Source organism: Anomaloglossus baeobatrachus, chromosome 1 (genome assembly GCF_048569485.1).
Source record: "Anomaloglossus baeobatrachus isolate aAnoBae1 chromosome 1, aAnoBae1.hap1, whole genome shotgun sequence".
NCBI lineage: Eukaryota > Metazoa > Chordata > Amphibia > Anura > Aromobatidae > Anomaloglossus > Anomaloglossus baeobatrachus.
The window spans coordinates 75615967-75637489 of record NC_134353.1 but is presented as its reverse complement, the minus strand read 5'-3'; the positions used below and the strand labels follow the sequence as shown (position 1 = coordinate 75637489).

Below are 21523 nucleotides of genomic sequence, written 5' to 3'. Positions count from 1 at the left end.
ATTTTTCAACCTTTTCCCACATTTCAGGCTTCAAACATAAAGATAATTTTAACATTATGAAGAATCAACAACAAGTGGGACACAATTGTGAAGTTGAACAAAATTTATTGCTTATTTTAAACTTTTTTAAACAATAATAAACTGAAAATTGGGGCGTGCAATATTATTCATCCCCTTTAAGTTAATACTTTTTTAGTGCCACCTTTTGCTGCGATTACAGCTGCAGTCGCTTGGGGTATGTGTCTATCATTTCTGCACAGCGAGAGACTGAAATTCTTGCCCATTCTTCCTTTGCAAACAGCTGGAGCTGAGTGAGGTTGGATGGAGAGCGTTTGTGAACAGCAGTTTTCAGCTTCTCGATTGGATTCAGGTCTGGACTGTGACTTGGCCATTCTAACACCTGGATACATTTATTTGTGAACCATTCTATTGTAGATTTTGCTTTTATGTTTGGGCTCATTGTCTTGTTGGAAGACAAATCTCCGTCCCAGTCTCAGGTCTTTTGCAGACTCCAACAGGTTTTCAAGAATGGTCCTGTATTTGGCTCCATCCATCTTTCCATCAATTTTAACCATCTTCTCTATCCCTGCTGAAGAAAAGCAGGCCCAACCATGATGCTGCCACCACCATGTTTGACAGTGAGGATGGTGTTTTTCTGGGTGATCAGCGATGTTGGTTTTACGCCAAACATAGTTTGGCATTGTGCCCAAATAGTTCGATTTTTGGTTTCATCTGACCAGAGCACCTTCTTCCACATGTTTGGTGTTTCCCAGGTGGCTTGTGGCAATCTTTAAATGCCACTTTTTATGGATATCTTTGAGAAATGGCTTTCTTCTTACCACTCTTCCATAAAGGCCAGATTTGTGCAGTGTACGACTGATTGTTGTCCTATGGACAGACTCTCCCACCTCAGCTGTAGATCTCTGAAGTTCATCCAGAGTGATCATGGGCCTCTTGGCTGCATCTCTAATCAGTCTTCTCCTTGTTTGAGATGAAAGTTTGGATGAACTGCCGGGTCTTGGTAGATTTGCAGTGGTATGATACTCTTTCCATTTTAATATGATCGCTTGCACAGTGCTCCTTGGGATGTTTAAAGTTTTGGAAATCTTTTTGTAACCAAATTGGGCTTCTCCACAACAGTATCATGGACCTGCCTGTTGTGTTCCTTGGTCTTCATGATGCTCTCTGTGCTTTAAACAGAACAGTAAGACTATCATAGAGCAGGTGCAATTATACAGAGACTAGATTACACACAGGTGGATTATACTTATCATCAGTCATTTAGGACAACATTGGATCATTCAGAGATCCTCAGTGAACTTCTGGAGTGAGTTTGCTGAACTGAAAGTAAAGGGGATGAATAATATTGCACGCCACAATTTTCAGTTTATTTTTTTATAAAAGTTTAAAATAAGAAATAAATTTCATTCACCGTCACAATTGTGTCCCACTTGTTGTTGATTCTTCACCATAACATTAATATTTTTGTCTTTGTGTTTTAAGCCTGAAATGTGGGAAAAGGTTGAAAAATTCAAGGGGGCCGAATACTTTTGCAAGGCACTGTATATCAGCAATGCTCTGGTATATACTGTGGCATTGCTGTATATAGCACAAGCAATTAGATGATCACAACTTCATGTCCCTTAGGGGACTATTAAAAATAGTGGGGAAAAAAAAAACAACCCAAACCCACAAAAAACAAATTTCCCCCCTTTTGCCCTATTAAAAATAAAGATAAAAAATGTGGTAGCGACGCATTCAGAAAAGTCCAATCTATCAAAATTAAATACCTAAAAGGGATTGGTAAGCACTGTAGATAAAAAAAAAAAAATTCAAAAAACACCAAAATTATTTTTTAAACCCAAAATACATGCATTTAAAAAAATGATTTCCCAAATCATAATGTGGTCTGGGTTCTGTATATACATAATTCAGGTTTTTAAAAAGTACTGATTTGCAGCCATCGATAATGACCCTTAGGACACTTTACCCTCACTGGATCCATCCTTCAGTAGTTGTAATGCTGTTCGCTGAGCACTCAGATGCACCTAATGGCCCTATCTGATAAAACACAACAGCCGAGTTGTAGCAGCTATTCCATGCTGAAGATACCACGGATATCATTCTATGCTGGATACCAGTGATAGCTGTATTTGCACAAATAATTGTTAAATAAAACATCCCCCAAACCATCCATCAGTAGCCGCATCATTGCAAAGCTCACCAATTGCTATGATCAGCTCAGCGTGCAGGAGAGAGCATGATCACACTCTGGAAAACCCCAGTGAAACATGGAGTAAACGGTAATGAATATTGGTGAAATATCAAGCATTCACTACCTTCAAAATGGTCAATGGTCGCTTCATCTGTAGAAATAAAAAATTGCCCATGTTCAGAAAAATCCATCAGTAAACAGACAAAGTGGGGGAAGGGGGCCTGCAGCACCAAGGAGAAGCAGGGTAGTTTTAGCAATGTATGAACAGGACTGCCCAGAGGGATAGAAAATGGAGGGGGAAAAAAACCCTCAAATATTAACAGAAATGGCACTGTGCCCCCAAAACATACTGTGCCCCATAGTGCTTAATATAGTACACAGCTCTGCTATATCAGTGTGCAGTGATATAGCAGAGCTGTGTCAGTGTGTTCAGAGCACAGCTGTGTGTGATTTCTCTGCTTTGAACACAGCAGTGGCAGAGGTGATCTGCAGCTTGGCATTGTACTATAGATGTTAGGCTGCGATCACCGCTCACGCCATTCCCGGACCTCCGCTCCCAGCACCTCCTCCTGTCAGCCTGGTGTCCCGGCAGCTCCTCTTGTCAGCGCTCTACTCGCACTGAACACAGAGCGGTGACAGGGAGAAAGTGAAGGACACAGCGTACACTATGGGCTTCACAAAGATGGCAGCTGTCTCCTTCCAGAGCTATGATCCGTCCGGGCAACAGCAGGGAGCAGCCACAGCGGCATCTGACCCTTATCTCTTATGCACAGGGGCTGCTGTATTTGAGGTGAGTAACTGTCATTACACACAGTAAATCCAAGATGGCAGCCCCCAGTGTTTCAGTAAAACTAGAATTTAAAAAAAAAACCACTAAAATGAACAATTTAATTTTGTATTAAAATAATTCATTCCATAAACAATAATTATTAATACAAAAACTACAATGGCGGCACCTTCCCTTTAAACTGACAAGCAGCATATCTCGTATTTTTTTATTAGCGATCGATGTAACCAGCGCTCTGTGCTGTAAAAAGATCCAAATCCCTCAGAGCTGTGGGCTTCGCGCTATATCCATTGGTACAATAGTCTTTAGTCTACAGCCAGCTCCTCACAAGGCTGAAGAGCTATTTGTAGATCTGAACCTTCGTTGGCGCTGCCTCATCCGGCTACTTGGCCGACAGCTCCTTTGCCTCAAGTTACATATCTTAAAAGACTGTCAAGAAAAGAAAAAAAAAAAGAAGGTGGCGCTGGGCGGGGAATAGAGCTGGAGTGACAGAGGCTTCATATCTACAAATAGCTCTTTGCCCTCATCTGTATTTTAATTCAAACGCTGATTTCTCAGTAATTGCAGAATGGACTGGCCATGCAAAGGTATTGCTGGAGTGGTCTTTTGAAAGTGCTAAATGTGCACATGAATATTTTTTTTTTTTTTTGTGGGGGGTGAAATTCTGCTGACAGTTCCCCTTTAACCGTACACATGTAAACTACGGTTAAAAAAAAAAAAAAGCCATTGCGGGAATAAATCTTTAAAGGGGACCCATCACTAGGGCAATAGTGGTACATTTTTGCTCTTATTTTATTCCCACTACTCCCTTGAGTGTTCTGCTTTATCATTTTTAAATCCACCATACTGTTCTAGAGATAGGAGCCTTTGTATTCACTGCTACTTTTTTTGGTCTTTACAAATGGGTGGGGCTCATAGGATTCAAGGGGGTGTGTTTCTAGGCTGCGATGTATTATTAGAAAAGAAATTAGCACTAAAAAGCCCTTATCTCTGGAGCCGTATGAAGGATTTAAAAATCATGAAAAACAAAATACTCAGGGGAGTAGCAGGATTAAAAGAGCAAAAACTGACCACACAGGTTCCCTTTAAGTAAAAAAAAAAAACAAACATTGCCTTTGATTACATTAGAGTCCCAGGTGGCCAACTAATATGACACATTGTTACAACCCCTTCCCCCTTCCAATTGTGTACAGAAAAGTGACCTTAAACTAACAAGCAAGCGCATCTTGTTGTGTTTTTGTTTTTTTTATTAGCGATCAACATAACCAGCGCTGCGTACTGTAAAAAGATCCACATCCCTTAGAGCTGTGGGCTCCCCCTATTGCCTTCAACTAGCTTTGTGCATGGATTTGACCACTATAGAATTTAGGAAATCTCTCAGTACAAAAAAGTTCTACCTTAATGAGGTAGATATTGGACTGGAGGAGATAACGGCAGAGAAAGCGTCTCAAGTATAGCACTAAGAAAAAGAAAATTGTGAAAAATATTTATTTAGGGTAATATATCCCAGAAACATGCGCTGCAAAAGAACCGACAGGCGGTAACTGCAGCGTAAAGAACAGACATCATCCTAATAATTATATGCAACATTCGGTAGATGGCAGCTGCAGTCGTCAGCATCATCCGCTGTCCGATAGGAGCACAACATTGGAATGAAAGTCTCAGTAAAAGCCGCCGCTGGCAGAGTCCAGTTCTGTCATCTCATATGTGATAATCTTCCTCTTTTCTCCTGGGACGTTATCTATTTTCTGCCTAATTTGAAGGGTCATTATTATTATTCCTAACAATGTGATTGGTGGAATGAACTAATAAAATACTCCTCTGCTCAGCGACGGTACCGCATGGGTATTAATACTTATGTTCCTTTTACAACTCCTACCAGGGCCGGCCTGAGTGTACGTTCGTGCAGCTTGTACCCTACTTTCGTGACTAAGGCCACCGTGCCCGGCTCCTTGCCCTCCACTGGGCTGTGGAATAAGGCTTCGTGCTCGTACGGATTAAACTTGTCGCCCACTGGATTCAGCTTGACCACTCCGTGCTTCTTGAAAACCTTTTGCATCTGGACTTCAGTCATCACCAGCCCCTCGTAGAGGCTCTTCAGATGAGGGTTTTCAGCCTTGATTTCATCCTTGGGGACGCTCTGAGTCGCTTTCTCCAAGATGTCTGCAACTTCCAGTAAGTCCTTGCAGAAACCTTGTATTCCTTCAGATATAAGGATATAAAAAGTATGATTACTCCTCAGTGGATCCCATACATTTCTCATATCTACAGGATGTGCCCTTAGGCTATGTGCACACAGTGCGTTTTTCGGGTGCGTTTTTGGCCTCAAAACTGCATGACTTTGCTTCCCCAGCAAAGTCTATGAGTTTACATTTTTGCTGTCCACTCACAACTTTTTTTTTAAGCTGCGTTTTTGAACTTAAGAAAAAAAAATGGACATGTCAATTCTTTCATGCGTTTTTCCTGCATTTTCCCCCCCATGCAATGCATTGGAAAAACGCAGAGATCAAAAACGCGGCAAAACGCATGCGTTTTTTGCAGCATTTTTTTGGTGCGTTTTTGTGCGCTTTTAGTGGCCAAAAACGCACAAAAACGCAGCGTAAAAAAAACGCAGCGTGTGCACATAGCCTAAATGTCTCGTCAGGGGTGGTACCTCTGCCGGGCAGGAGGAGGGGTGGGGGGTGGGGGGGAAACTTACCTTTTAGCACCACATTGAAGCAAATGACAAAGCTCGTGTGAGTATTCAATTCACATCTACACCCAAAAGATGTAGATCTTTTTTGGCGCTCTCATTTTTTCCTCCTTTTGTTCCACGAACCAACACTTTTTTTTTCTTTTTAATTTTAATTAATCTGCGATTAAAATGCCTTTATGGTGTACACTGTTCAAGTTTGGGGGATTTTTTTTTTTTTTTTATTGATCCCATTGCAGGGTACACGTCACATTTAGGCTGTGTGCACATGTTGTATTTTTGGCTGCAGGTTTTCACAAATCTGCAACAATATCCTTATGCCAGCAAAGTCTATGAGAATTCTAAAGTACTGTGCACACGGTCAGGATCCTTTCCTTGCAGAAAAAATCTGCAGCATGTCAATTCTTTGTGTTTTTGGCTACATTTTCACCATTGATAGCAGTGAAAAAAAAGCGCATTTAAAAAAAATAAATAAAATAAATGGCGCTTTTGTCTCCATTTTCCGAGAACCTTAACATCCTTATTTTTCGGGATCTGGGGTTGTGTCACAGCTTATTTTTTTTGCTCCCTAAGGTGAAGTTTTTACCATTTTTTGGTTAGATGGAATGTTTTAACTGCTTCTTATTGCAATGTAACGGCGGGCAATCTCAAAAACCCCACCGTAATACTGGCATTTTTTAATATTTTTTTCATTACGCTGTTTATTAATCAGATTGATTTTATATTTTGATAGATCGGGCATTTCTGAATGTGGTGACACCAAATGTGTATTTTTTATTACTTTTGGGGCAAATGTGGCGGTGATTTTAACTTTTTTTCGTATTCTCTTTCATATTTTTTAAAAACTTTTCTCCCCCCCCCCCAACTTATTGTTTTTACTAGTCTCCTTAGGGGATTTGAAGCCGTGATGCTCCGATCGCTTGTGCTGTACAAAGCAGGGCATCAGCACCGCTCTGTACAGCAGAAATGATGGTTTCCTATGAATGTCACTCACTGCTGGTGTCTACAGGAACTACGTCATGACAGACACAGACAATGACCCCTAGCTGTTATGACCACTCATCGGCGTCCACAATCATGTTAATGGCTGTCGATGGGAATGGTGCGCTACTCGCCGGAGTGCATTAAACCCCGCTGTCAGATTGACAGTGGGATGTTAATAGCGGCAGACGAATCTTTGACCTGCCCGCCGCTGTTAAGAGGCTTATGACGGCTGATCAGATCAGCAGAAATGTGCAGGGAAATATGCGGGCTCGGCGTCTGAGCCCACATCAAAGGTAGGGACACATCCTAGGACGCACCGGTACATCATAGGTCGTTAAGGGGTGTAAAACCTGGCTAAATAATAGAATAACTAATACCAAATTTAATCCTCATTAGCTCATGTGACGCCATAGCAAAAGCCGGGACTGAACATACAGAGGAAATATATAATGGGAAGATCCTGACATCTTTCAGGGTGGTGGATGGGATTTGCAACCATGGATCCCATCCCAACAAAGTGAATGAAAAGACCCGGCTCCGGACGGCTCCATATATCCTGTTACAGGTCAATGTAGGGGTTTCTTCCGCTCGGTGTGTGACGGGTGACGTTAGCTACTCACCGTACAATTTCGCATCTTCCATCATCTTTTGACTCCTTTGCCTCAGGTTCTCGGTGTCTGCTAAGGACCGCTTGTATTTATCCTGGAGAGACACAAATACAACCAGTTAATTAGAAAACTTCACCCCAGGGTCAAAGGTCAGAAGAAAAGTGGCCATATCATCCAAGCTGCCGGCCTCAAAGGGAACCTTTAGCCTTGGATGCAAGTGGAGATCGCCCATCAGTGTGCAATGAGTCCTCCAGCTGTGTGATCGCAGACACTGGAGGCATAAGACTAAGATAGGCTCACAAGTTGGGGGGGGGGGGGGGGCCTTAAAAAAAAAAAACCAAAAACAACAAAAAACACTTCTGTCCTAGTGCATCCTGTTGGCTCTGCTTAGCTTTTTATAGCGGCTTTCATAGTCCGGCCTTTATAGATGAAACAGTCTCTGCCGCTGATATTCACCGAGGCAGGGAGAGAGATAAGTCACTGTCAGATACTTCTAACGCTCATCTCCGAGATCTTTAAATCCAAAAAATATAATCCTTGTTTCGTGCAAGAAAAGAAGGGAATTTTGTTTACTTACCGTAAATTCCTTTTCTTCTAGCTCTAATTGGGAGACCCAGACAATTGGGTGTATAGGCTATGCCTCCGGAGGCCGCACAAAGTATTACACTTAAAAGTGTTAAGCCCCTCCCCTTCTGCCTATACACCCCCCCGTGCTCCCACGGGCTCCTCAGTTTTGGTGCAAAAGCAAGAAGGAGGAAAAAGAATTATAAACTGGTTTAAAGTAACTTCAATCCGAAGGAATATCGGAGAACTGAAACCATTCAACATGAACAACATGTGTACACAAAAAAAACAGGGGCGGGTGCTGGGTCTCCCAATTAGAGCTAGAAGAAAAGGAATTTACGGTAAGTAAACAAAATTCCCTTCTTTGTCGCTCTATTGGGAGACCCAGACAATTGGGACGTCCAAAAGCAGTCCCTGGGTGGGTAAAATAATACCTTGTAAGAGAGCCGTAAAACGGCCCTTTCCTACAGGTGGGCAACCGCCGCCTGAAGGACTCGTCTACCTAGGCTGGCATCCGCCGAAGCATAGGTATGCACCTGATAGTGCTTCGTGAAAGTGTGCAGGCTCGACCAGGTAGCCCGCCTGACACACCTGCTGAGCCGCAGCCTGGTGCCTCAAAGCCCCAGGACGCGCCCACGGCTCTGGTAGAATGGGCCCTCAGCCCTGATGGAACCGGAAGCCCAGCCGAACGGTAAGCTTCGATAATTGGCTCCTTGATCCACCGAGCCAGGGTTGATTTGGAAACCTGTGACCCTTTACGCTGGCCAGCGACAAGGACAAAGAGTGCATCCGAGCGGCGCAGGGGCGCCGTACGAGAAAAGTAGAGTCTGAGTGCTCTCACCAAATCTAACAAGTGCAAATCCTTTTCACATTGGTGAACTGGATGAGGATAAAAAGAAGGTAAGGCGATATCCTGATTGAGATGAAAGGAGGATACCCCCTTAGGGAGAAAATCCGGAACCGGACGTAGAACCACCTTGTCCTGGTGAAACACCAGGAAAGGGGCTTTGCACGACAAAGCTGCTAGCTCAGACACTCGCCGAAGAGAAGTGACTGCTACTAGAAAAAACCACTTTCTGCGAAAGTTGTGAGAGGGAAATATCTCTCATTGGCTTGAATGGTGGTTTCTGAAGAACCATCAGAATCCCGTTTAGATCCCAGGGTTCTAACGGCCGCTTGTAAGGTGGAACGATGTGACAAACCCCCTGCAGGAACGTGCGTACCTGTGGAAGCCTGGCTAGGCGCTTCTGGATGGATCTGGATTCAGATGGAAAAAAACGGCCCTCGAGATAGCAAGTCTGTTTGGTCTGGTAGTGTCCACGGTCGGCCGACCGTGAGATGCCACAGATCCGGGTACCACGACCACCTTGGCCAGTCTGGAGCGACGAGGATGGCGCGGCGGCAGTCGGTCCTGATCTTGCGTAACACTCTGGGCAACAGTGCCAGCGGAGGAAACACATAAGGGAGCTGAAACTGCGACCAATCCTGAACTAAGGCGTCTGCCGCCAGAGCTCTGGGATCTTGAGACCGTGCCATGAACATTGGTACCTTGTTGTTGTGCCGGGACGCCATGAGGTCGACGTCCGGCACCCCCCAGCAGCAACAGATCTCCTGAAACACGTCCGGGTGAAGGGACCATTCCCCTGCGTCCATGCCCTGGCAACTGAAATAATCTGCTTCCCAGTTTTCCACGCCTGGGATGTGAACTGCGGATATGGTGGATGTCGTGGCTTCCACCCACATCAAAATCCGCCGGACTTCCTGGAAGGCTTGCCGGCTGCGTGTGTCGCCTTGGTGGTTGAAGTATGCCACCGCTGTGGAATTGTCCGACTGAATTCGGATCTGCTTGCCCTCCAGCCACTGCTGGAACGCTTTCTGGGCAAGATACACTGCCCGTATGTCCAGAACGTTGATCTGAAGCGAGGACTCTTGCTGGGTCCACGTACCCTGAGCCCTGTGGTGGAGAAAAACCGCTCCCCACCCTGACAGACTCGCGTCTGTCGTGACCACTTCCCAGGATGGGGGTAGGAAGGATATCCCCTTCGATAATGAAGCGGGAAGAAGCCACCACCGAAGGGAAGCTTTGGTCGCCTGAGAGAGGGAGACGGTCCTGTCGAGGGACGTCGGCTTCCTGTCCCATTTGCGTAGGATGTCCCATTGAAGGGGACGCAGGTGAAACTGCGCGAAAGGGACTGCCTCCATTGCTGCCACCATCTTCCCCAGGAAGTGCATGAGGCGCCTCAAGGGGTGTGACTGGCCTTGAAGGAGAGATTGTACCCCTTTCTGTAGTGACTACTGCTTGATCAGCGGAAGCTTCACTATCGCTGAGAGGGTATGAAACTCCATGCCAAGATATGTCAGCGATTGGGCCGGTGCCAGATTTGACTTTTTAAAATTGATGATCCACCCGACACCCTGGAGAGACTCCAGGGTAGCGTCGAGGCTGTGTTGGCATGCCTCTTGAGAGGGTGCCTTGATCAGTATCCAAGTACGGAATCACCGAGTGATCCTGAGAGTGGAGGACCGCTACTACAGTAGCCATAACCTCTGGAGCAATCGGTACGTGGAGATAAGCATCTTTGATATCGATCGATGCAAGGAAATCTCTTTGGGACATTGAGGTGATGACGGAGCGGGGGGATTCCATCCTGAACCGTCTGGTTTTTACATGTTTGTTGAGCAGTTTCAGGTCCAGGACCGGGCGGAAAGACCCGTCCTCTTTTGGGACCACAAACAAGTTGGAGTAAAAACCGTGGCTCAGGTGCTGAAGAGGAACCGGGATCACCACTCCTTCTGCCTTCAGAGTGCGCAGCGCCTGCAGAAGAGCCTCGGCTCGCTAGTGAGGCGGGGATGACCTGAAGAATCGAGTCGGGGGACGAGAGGTGAACTCTATCTTGTAACCGTGAGACAGAATGTCTCTCACCCAGCGGTCTTTTATTTGTGGCAGCCAGGTGTCGCAAAAGCGGGAAAGCCTGCCACCGACCGAGGATGCTACTAGAGGAGGTCGAAAGTCATGAGGAAGCCGCTTTGTTAGCGGCGCCTCCGGTGGCCTATTAAGGACGTGACTTAGACCGCCATGCATCAGAGTTCCTTTGTTCTTTCTGAGACCTTTTGGACGAGGAGAATTGGGACCTGCCCACGCCCTGAAAGGACCGAGACCTCGACTGCCCTCTCCTCCGTTGGGGTATGTCCTGTTTGGACTGGGGTAAGGATGTATCCTTTCCCTTGGATTGTTTGATGATTTCATCCAGACGCTCGCCAAACAGCCTGTCGCCAGAAATTGGCAAACTGGTTAAGCGCTTTTTGGAAGCAGAATCTGCCTTCCATTCCCGTAGCCACAAGGCCCTGCGGAGTACCACCGAAATGGCGGCCGCGACCGCCGTACGGCTCGCAGAGTCCAGGACAGCAATAATAGCGTAAGACGCAATTGCCGAGGTCTGGGTGGTAATGGATGCCACTTGTGGCGCGGCCGTGCATGTGGCTGCTTCAATTTTTGCTTGACCTGCTGAGATAGCTTGTAGCGCCCATACAGCTGCGAATGCTGGGGCAAAAGAAGCTCCGATAGCTTCATGGATGGATTTCAACCAGAGCTCCATCTGCCTGTCAGTGGCATCCTTGAACGAGGCCCCCTCGTCCACTGCAAGTATGGATCTAGCCGCCAGTCTGGAGATTGGAGGATCCACTTTGGGACACCGAGTCCAACCTTTAACCACGTCAGGGGGAAAAGGATAACGTGTATCCTTAAGGCGCTTAGAAAAAACGCTTATCTGGACAAGCATGATGATTCTAGACTGCCTCTCTGAAATCAGAGTGGTCTAGAAACATACTCGGTGTAAGAGAAGCTGACTCCTCCGCCGGAGGAGCTGAGGGAGAAATATCCAGCATTTGATCGATGGACGCAATAAGATCGTTCACTATGGCGTCCCCGTCTGGAGTATTAAGATTGAGAGCGCCCTCAGGATCAGAATCCTGATCAGCTGTCTCCACAGTATCAACCAGAGATTCCCCTCGCTGAGACCCTGAACAATATGATGTCGAGGGAAATTCTAAGCGAGCCCGCTTAGTCGGTCTGGGGCTGGGGTCTAAGTCAGAACCCTCAGCCTGGGATGTATGAGATACCCCTTGGTGGTCCAACTGAGGGGGGCCAGGGAACAATGATTCAACAGAGTCCCTTTGCTGAGATACCGGCCTGGACTGCAAGGCTTCTAGTATCTTAGCCATAGTCTCAGAGAGTTTTGCAAACTCCGTCCCCGTCACTAGGACAGTGTCAACAGGTGGCTCCCCCTGGGCCCCTCTTAGCAGAGGCCCTGGCTGAAAAAGTGTCACAGGGGCCGAACATTGCACACAATGAGGGTCAATGGAACTTGCCGGCAGCTGGGTCGTACAAGCGACGCAGGCAGCATAATAAGCCTGTGTTTTTGGCACCCCTGCCTTTTGTGGGCGCCATGCTATTGTTTTCCCTGAGTAACACACTAGGGTATATAGCCAGAATGAACTGTGCTCATACAGTGTAAAATATATACTAAAAACAAATAATGTATCAGTACACTACAGCACCATGAGGCTAGCACCACAGGTGCTGCTTACCATCCGCCTAAAGCGGTTATGAGGCCACCAGAGACCGTGTCTGGGTCTCTCAGGGTTTGTCCCTCTCTGCAGCGTCGTAGGAGCTGACAGGAAATGGCTGCGGCGTCCTGACGAGAGGAGGGAGCCGTGGGCGTAGCCGAGGTGCTCACACTGTGCACAGTGAGGGGAGTGGAGTATGGAAATCATACTCCAGCCCTCAGTGCTGCTCTTCCGTGCAGCGTCCCGCCCTTCCCCTGCCTGTCAGGGCTGAGGGCGGGAGAAAGGGAAACTAGGCCGCAAGCCAAGCCGGGGACTCAAGTATAAGCGTGGCCGCCGTAAAAGCGCGGCTAACGCCGAAGTCCCCGGCGAACTACAAGTCCCAGCCGCGCCGCAGTTTCCCATGGCAGCGGCGGTTAGCGCGGTAGTCCCTACATATAAAACACACTCAGCGACGCTGAGTGTGTAATGGCACAGTTTAAACCGGTCCCCCGGTGCACTAGCACACCCAGCAAAGCTGAGGTGTTGCCGTGCGCGGTCCCCACAGGGATACAGAGTACCTTCACGTAGCAGGGCCATGTCCCTGAACGGTACCCGGCTCCTTCCAGCAGGCTCCATAGGAGTTGTGGATGAAGCACGGTCTCAGTGCCTGGAGACCGATAGGATCCCACTTCACCCAGAGCCCTGAGGGGGATGGGGAAGGAAAGCAGCATGTGGACTCCAGCCTCCGTACCCGCAATGGATACCTCAACCTTAACAACACCCGACAAGAGTGGGGTGAGAAGGGAGCATGCTGGGGGCCCTATATGGGCCCACTTTTCTTCCAACCGACATAGTCAGCAGCTGCTGCTGACTAATCTGTGGAGCTGTGCTGTGCGTGTCTGACCTCCTTCGCACAAAGCAAAAAACTGAGGAGCCCGTGGGAGCACGGGGGGTGTATAGGCAGAAGGGGAGGGGCTTAACACTTTTGAGTGTAATACTTTGTGCGGCCTCCGGAGGCATAGCCTATACACCCAATTGTCTGGGTCTCCCAATAGAGCGACAAAGAAAATACCCTCAAGTCATGTCTCTGACACCACAGCATCCAGCCATAAGTGGCGCTAGAGACAGATTTTTTTTTTTCCCCAGACTTACAGGAGTAATTGTTGGAGCATGCTGGGAGTTGTAGTTTCAAAACAGCCAAAAAACGCATAGGTTACTGATCGTGATGATCAAGAAGGACCACTGCTGCTGGTCCAGAGCTCTCTGACCTTCCTCTTACCAGCAGGGATCCCCAGATCCTCCTCTGATCTGTAGGCTGTGCCCAGAAAATTGTGCTAGGTCTTTAAAAAGGGAATCAGTCAACAGATTTGGGGCCTATAAGCTGCAGCCACCACCAGTGAGCTCTTATATACAGTATTCTGGAATGCTGTATAGAAGAGCCCAGGCCAGGCTGAAGAACATAAAACAAAACACCTTTATAATACTCCCCTAGGGAGTGGGCCGGTCTGATGGGTGTCACTGCCCTCCGGTCCGGCGCCTCCTCTCTGCTGCAATCGTTGTCCTCTTTCTACCCAGCCCAGGCCACCAGCATTGCAGTCGCATTTTGATCTGCTCTGCTAAGGGCAGATCAAAAGTACTGTAATGTGCAGGTGGGAGGAAAGATTAAAGACCACCCACGCAGGCGCACTACAAGACTTTGATCTTCCCTGAGCAGGGCAGATCAAAGTGCGCCTGCGCAGGACCTCAGTGCCGTCCTGTGTGGAAGACATAGGACGCGTCATGCACACAGGCCTCAGAAGGAGGAGGATGGAGATCACAGCAGAGAGGAGGCGCCAAATCGGAGAGTAGCGTCACCCAGGTATTATAAAAGTGTTTTTACGTTATACAGAGTGGCCTGGGCTCTTATATACAGTATTCTGGAATGCTGTATATAATGCATCACTGGTAGTGGCCGCAGCTCATAATGGTAAAACCTGGTGACAGGTTCCCTTTAAATCGGAAGAGGTGGTGGTGAATCGTGCAGATAGTTGGAATTTCACATGATTCTAGTAACTACTGACAAGGCTGCTGGAACCCGATCCTGGACATGTTCTGATCATCTCAGTCGCCACGCGCCAGCAGTGACCCAGCTGTCCTTACTCACCGTTACCTCCTTCACTTGATCTTCCAGCCTTGCCTTCTCCGCGGTCAGCTGCTCTGTGCTGTCCTCGGCTTGATTTTTACTCTTCTCGCCCTCCTGTGTTGGGTTATTTGGCTGCTGAGCCGCGGTGCACATCAGCTGTGGACACGTCCTAATGTACAAAACAAAAAAGGAGAATATCAGTTATTTTCCGACCCCATCATTATAGTGTTAATGTCCATTTACCATGAGGTTATTTTGCAGCATTAGAACAGCACTTTTTGGCGTTTTCAGGCTGTGTCTACACTGCGATCCTCCTGGAGATGTATGAAGAAGCTCACAATATGGCTACCAGTATGTACTGCCTGGGCGATCTCTGAGCCGCACATACTGCTGTTTTGTACTGTTAGTTTGCTACAATGTATCAGTGCAGACAAAATGTATCAGGCTGGAGTGCGAGCCTTTCAGTAGGACCGCAGAGCTCCTGAATATGGTGAAGCATAGAGGTGCATGGTAAATTCTGGGCACATTTTCCTATTGCTTTATATCGATAACAGGTAGATCACAAGTAATTCCCTCCGATGACTGACTGCAGCGGTTCTCCATCACCGGCCTGCCCTGCTGTGTCCGCTGGCCCTCCATGCTTCTGTGAAGAGCAGATTGGCCACCCACAAATACTTAGGTGTAAAACAAAAAAAAAAAAAAAAAAAATGCACCAAAAAATGTAATAAAAAACTCCCCACAAGCATACTAAGTTACATAACAGGTTCAAACTTTAAAAACTCATCATGGGAACATAGGCCGATAGCATAGAGGGATGACTGAGGCCCCGGCCATAAAGCAAGGACTGCTGCAATCATGGGGAATTGATCAACGGGGTATTACACAATGGAGTTCAGAGTGAGGAAACAGCCAGAACTGATGGGTGAGGCAACCCTGGGCAAGCACAGACTATTACAACATCGGACCAGGGGCCCCATGACGGACGGACGCGGCTGCGTAGCTTATACCACCCTCCCCCATCACACCAGAGGTCATGTAAGGTGGAGGCTGCGGACACTGATGGAATCTAGACTTTGCCGATAGTCGCACCAAATCGCTTCACAACAGCCGCGCAGACAATTCTAGGAATCAGGAGCCTCCTCCCGCCACAGCACAGAGGTGGCAGTGCTAGGCCCTGACACTGGATTTATTGACTGCCAACAGCACCCTGCACACCAAGGTCGGTGATCGGGGTGCACATCACCCAGGGGAGGAAGGCTCTCTGCCCAGGTATCTCTTTGAGACTTGTATGGCGAATGTGCACACTGCCAGTATGGAGCTCCTGGGCTAGCTCCCTGCAGCGCAGGTGACGGCTGTGTTATACAGTTAGCACCAGAGTCAAGCTCTGATTTAAATAGTTTAACGCCTTAGGGTACTTTCACACTTGCGTTATTTTCCTTCCGTTACAATCCGCCCTTTTGGGAAACAGCGGAATCCGTTAACGGATTCCGCTGTTTCCCATAGACTTGTATGGTTGACGGATTGTACCAAAAGGAGCTGCGTTGCTTCCGCTGGGCGACGCTCCGTTGCTTCCGCCCAGCGGGAGGAACGCAGCATGTAACGTTATTTTGAGCAGCGGAATCCTCTGGATTTCACTGCGCATGCTCTTTTTTTTTTTTTTTTTTAAATCAAACTTTATTTTGGCTCGCGGTGGCCGAACGTTCAGCTGAGCGCCCGGCCGTCGGCAAGCGACAGCGCTCAGCTGAATGACCGGCCACCAGCATGCCCGGCCGCCGGCAAGTCACAGCGCTCAGCTGATCACCCGGCGGCCGGGAGCGATCAGCTGATCACCCGGCGGCCGGGAGCGATCAGCTGATCACCCGGCAGCCGGCTGCAGGGAGCGATCAGCTGATCACCCGGCGGCCGGCTGCAGGGAGCGATCAGCTGATCACCCGGCGGCCGGCTGCAGGGAGCGATCAGCTGATCACCCGGCGGCCGGCTGCAGGGAGCGATCAGCTGATCACCCGGCGGCCGGCTGCAGGGAGCGATCAGCTGATCACCCGGCGGCCGGGAGCGATCAGCTGATCACCCGGCGGCCGGGAGCGATCAGCTGATCACCCGGCGGCCGGGAGCGATCAGCTGATCACCCGGCAGCCGGCTGCAGGGAGCGATCAGCTGATCACCCGGCAGCCGGGAGCGATCAGCTGATCACCCGGCGGGCGGGAGCGATCAGCTGATCACCCGGCGGCCGGCTACTGGGAGCAATCAGCTGATCACCCAGCGGCCGGCTGCAGGGAACGATCAGCTGATCGTTCACTATAGTCTGCCGCTGGTAAAACCGGGAAAAAAAAAAAAAAATCAAAACGAATTGCGTTGTTTTGCAGCATCCGTTGCGTCACTATATGCAACACATCCGTTGCATCCGTTACACAACGCAATGCAACGGATACCGTTCAACGCAAGTGTGAAAGTAGCCTTAGTTGCTGCTGTCAGTCATGACAGTGACATACAAGAGTTGGGAATGGTTGAAGGTAGCCTTTCGACCCATAATGACCTTTTTGCAACATGACTGCGTGGTGCCAAAGTACATGGTCATGGCAACTGGGCGCCAAATGTTTTTCTAGGCTTCATGGGATATTTCAGTATTGTAGTGTATTGTGTAAAATATCAAGATCGGGGGTTAAAGGATCTCCAAGAGTTCTTATAAAATAAAAAAAATAACAAAAATGTTCTAAATATCTATAGTGTATTTAGTTAAAAAAAAAAGTCTGCTTTATCTAGTGCACTGTCTGGATTTTAAAGATGGCAAATGGCATCTATAGTGTGAAACCAGTCCTAGATCTCAGAGGATGAACATCTGGTCCAGACAGAGGTCATGTCAGAGCAGCGAGCGGTCGAGTATCATGAACGCACAGTCTTCTGCTCACTCGACCTGAAAGGACGCTGAGCGGAGGGGACTAAGGAGAACATAAACACCTTGCCTTAACGAAGGAACATCCATCCTGACCCTGAACATCCATCCTGACAGTTCTAGTGCAGAGCAGGGATGGAAGTTGCCATCTTTAAAATCCTAAACAAAAATGTAATAAGAAAAATGTTTTTATAAGTATTTTATCATATTCCTCAGAGAATCTCTAAGTCCCCTATATTAAAATAAAGAGATCTAACGGGGGAAAAAAAAAAAGAAATGCATGTGTAAAAAAAGATTCCTGGTGCAGTGCTCGGTCACCAGCTGTCCGCAGTCACCGCCGGGCGCTCCGTCACCAGCTGTCCGCAGTCTCCGCCGGGCGCTCCGTCACCAGCTGTCCGCAGTCACCGCCGGGCGCTCCGTCACCAGCTGTCCGCAGTCACCGCCGTCTGCTCCGTCACCCGCTGTCCGCAGTCTCCGCCGGGCGCTCCGTCACCAGCTGTCCGCAGTCACCGCCGGGCGCTCCGTCACCAGCTGTCCGCAGTCTCCGCCGGGCGCTCCGTCACCAGCTGTCCGCAGTCACCAGCTGTCCGCAGTCTGCGCCGGGCGCTCCGTCACCAGCTGTCCGCAGTCTGCGCCGGGCGCTCCGTCACCAGCTGTCCGCAGTCTCCGCCGGGCGCTCCGTCACCAGCTGTCCGCAGTCTCCGCCGGGCGCTCCGTCACCAGCTGTCCGCAGTCTCCGCCGGGCGCTCCGTCACCAGCTGTCCGCAGTCTCCGCCGGGCGCTCCGTCACCAGCTGTCCGCAGTCACCACCGTCTGCTCCGTCACCCGCTGTCCGCAGTCTCCGTCGGGCGCTCCGTCACCCGCTCTCCGCAGTCACCGCCGTCTGCTCCGTCACCCGCTGTCCGCAGTCTCCGCCGGGCGCTCCGTCACCCGCTGTCCGCAGTCTCCGCCGGGCGCTCCGTCACCCGCTGTCCGCAGTCTCCGCCGGGCGCTCCGTCACCCGCTGTCCGCAGTCACCGCCGGGCGCTCCGTCACCAGCTGTCCGCAGTCTCCGCCGGGCGCTCCGTCACCCGCTGTCCGCAGTCTCCGCCGGGCGCTCCGTCACCCGCTGTCCGCAGTCTCCGCCGGGCGCTCCGTCACCAGCTGTCCGCAGTCACCACCGTCTGCTCCGTCACCCGCTGTCCGCAGTCTCCGCCGGGCGCTCCGTCACCAGCTGTCCGCAGTCTCCGCCGGGCGCTCCGTCACCAGCTGTCCGCAGTCTCCGCCGGGCGCTCCGTCACCAGCTGTCCGCAGTCTCCGCCGGGCGCTCCGTCACCAGCTGTCCGCAGTCTCCGCCGGGCGCTCCGTCACCAGCTGTCCGCAGTCTCCGCCGGGCGCTCCGTCACCAGCTGTCCGCAGTCTCCGCCGGGCGCTCCGTCACCAGCTGTCCGCAGTCTCCGCCGGGCGCTCCGTCACCAGCTGTCCGCAGTCTCCGCCGGGCGCTCCGTCACCAGCTGTCCGCAGTCTCCGCCGGGCGCTCCGTCACCCGCTGTCCGCAGTCTCCGCCGGGCGCTCCGTCACCCGCTGTCCACAGTCTCCGCCGGGCGCTCCGTCACCCGCTGTCCGCAGTCACCGACGTCTGCTCCGTCACCCGCTGTCCGCAGTCACCGCCGTCTGCTCGGTCACCCGCTGTCCGCAGTCACTGCCGTCTGCTCGGTCACCCGCTGTCCGCAGTCACCGCCGTCTGCTCCGTCACCCGCTGTCCGCAGTCTCCGCTGGGCGCTCCGTCACCCGCTGTCCGCAGTCACCGCCGTCCGCTCGGTCACCCGCTGTCCGCAGTCACCGCCGTCTGCTCGGTCACCCGCTGTCCGCAGTCACCGCCGTCTGCTCGGTCACCCGCTGTCCGCAGTCACCGCCGTCTGCTCGGTCACCCGCAACATTCCGGTACAGGCACAACCTTATGTGTTGGATCTCACAGTTTATCCTGATGTTGCAGCAATTTAAATGGTGAAAGAAAAGTAAAAATTGCACTAGGATGCTGCGGATGTAGAGGAGTTCTGCTGAGCTTCATCAGGTACAGACACTGCTCTGCTACACCTGCATGGCACCTGCCGTGGAGAACTACAATACCCAGCATGCCTCATTGAACGCCACAAGCTCAGTAGCTCTGGTTACCAAGCCGCCCACAGCGTGTAATGACGCTTCCCTCTTACCGGAGCGGCGCCCTGTGTGTCCGCAGCACCGCGCTCAGCTGATGCCCCAGTATCCGCAGGCCCCTGGACGCCATGTCTGACCCCTCTCAGCACTCACGCGCACTGCACGCAAAGGACAAGCCGGATCTCAACCTAACCTGTCACGTGACGTTACTACGCCAGCCAATCAGACGTTAAGTTGATCGGGGTACGCATGCGCAGTAGGGACAAGGTCATCCTGCCAACCTAGTCAAGAGCGGTTGTAGCGGAGTTGAAATGTCAAAAATGAGGTTGAGAGTGAAGACGCGCAGTGATTGGCTGGAGATGGCAGTGGGCGGGGCCTGAGATGACATCTTGTGTAATTCCCTGCAATACATACTTGTGCCTGTAGATCTGCGTTCTTTGGCCACACTGTCTGCGGTTTTTTTTGCTAGTATGTTTTTTCAAAGTATCTGCGTCCCCCAAGACCTGCAATGTAACCGCACACAGAGGTCTTTCTCCACACTTCTGACATCATATCTAAAGTCCATGAGTAGCTGAATCCTTAAAGGGGTGGTCCAGCTTTTGGGACTTATTTTTCTTGCTTAAATGCATGTGTTTTTGGTTATTTCTCATTATGCTGTACTTGTATTGTAGAATGGGTTAACTGAGGATCCATCAGTGAGCTCATTCTGACAGTCCAAGGTGAGAGTTTCTAAAGTATGATATTAAGGGGTTCAGCTAAAAATGTAAAGTGTATGGAGGCGCCATCTGACTGATCGCTGGTGGAGATGTTGATCAGGCACGTTTTATGTCGGACTGTAGATTGCACCGTTCTCCTGGAGATAAACCGCCGGCCAACGCCGGTCAAAGAAGTACTCCAGAGTATGGGAGAGACGGATTTTGGCGGAACGGTTGGCCAAAGCATTGTTCGGGTGACAGCCATCTAATGTGTATGGCCAGCTCATATAGTACTTATGTCCACTGGTCTCCAGCACCTTCTCTCTGCCATTGCTTCTGAGTCAGAAATTTGGCTGCGGCGGTGACATCACACATCATTACTGCAGCCAATCACTAAGCCCTAAAAATGGAAAAACCTGCACGTTCTATTAATAAAACTTTGGGGTGCATACAAAACAATTACAGGCACGAAGATACAAACTTTTTTTTTTTTCATTTTATTTATTTTTAAATTTGGAAAATGGGAGTGATTAAAATGTTTATTTTTTTACATTTTTAACGTTAAAAAAAAATCTGACAGTATTTTTTAGTCTTTTTAGTCCCCCTAGCGTAGTTGAAACTGGGATCATTTGATGGCACATACTATATACTGCAATACTATGCTATACTATACTATTGCAGTATATAGCGTACAGTAATTGATGTTCTTCTATAAAGCCCAGCCACATGGGCCCTTCAGCAGGTCGTATGACAAACTATTAGTTCCCCATGTTTGCACTGGCAAGAAGGCCATTAAAATGACCTGTCAAAGGTTGATAGCAGCAACTAAATGGTTAACAGCCATGATCGGCGCTAGTACTGAGACTGCAGGAGTGAGTGGAAGTGGCACTTTTGTGATTAATTTAGAGAAATCACATGCTATATCAGTTGTGTGGATCTGCCTGTCTACCAAGTCTCCCGTGTGGCTTGGTCCCTGGCGGCTTTTCCTTGGCTGCTCCTATTGACTGACAGGTCTTACCCTACACACCAGGCAGGAAAAAAAATCTTTCAATCAAGGGCAGTGTGTGGCTTTTAAAATGTGTTTTCTCAAATATTCATACATGCTGCCCTTAGTTTAGGCAGAATGTATCTGTAAAGTGCCAGAGAGGGGCAAATTTGGGCTAGGGCTGTGTGGACCCCACCACAGTACAGACACAGGGGGCAGAGTGGTGTGAGTGGTAAGTGGTGTGGAGGCGATACCTTTCAGCTGCCGATCGTCTGAGTCCTGTTCTATGTCCAAGGTCCA

At 49.5% G+C, this 21523-nt stretch overlaps 1 protein-coding gene across 1 annotated transcript; it reads right to left on the bottom strand.

The window, feature by feature from the left end:
- Nucleotides 1-3089: 3089 nt before the first annotated feature.
- GRPEL1 (GrpE like 1, mitochondrial) lies at nucleotides 3090-19730 on the bottom strand. The gene is made up of 4 exons (XM_075333301.1): nucleotides 19600-19730; nucleotides 14539-14686; nucleotides 7299-7380; nucleotides 3090-5204 (listed from the first exon to the last, which is right to left on the bottom strand). The coding sequence occupies exons 1-4, from the start codon at nucleotides 19671-19673 to the stop codon at nucleotides 4858-4860; spliced, it is 651 nt and encodes a 216-aa protein (XP_075189416.1). The 5' UTR covers nucleotides 19674-19730; the 3' UTR covers nucleotides 3090-4857.
- Nucleotides 19731-21523: the final 1793 nt, after the last annotated feature.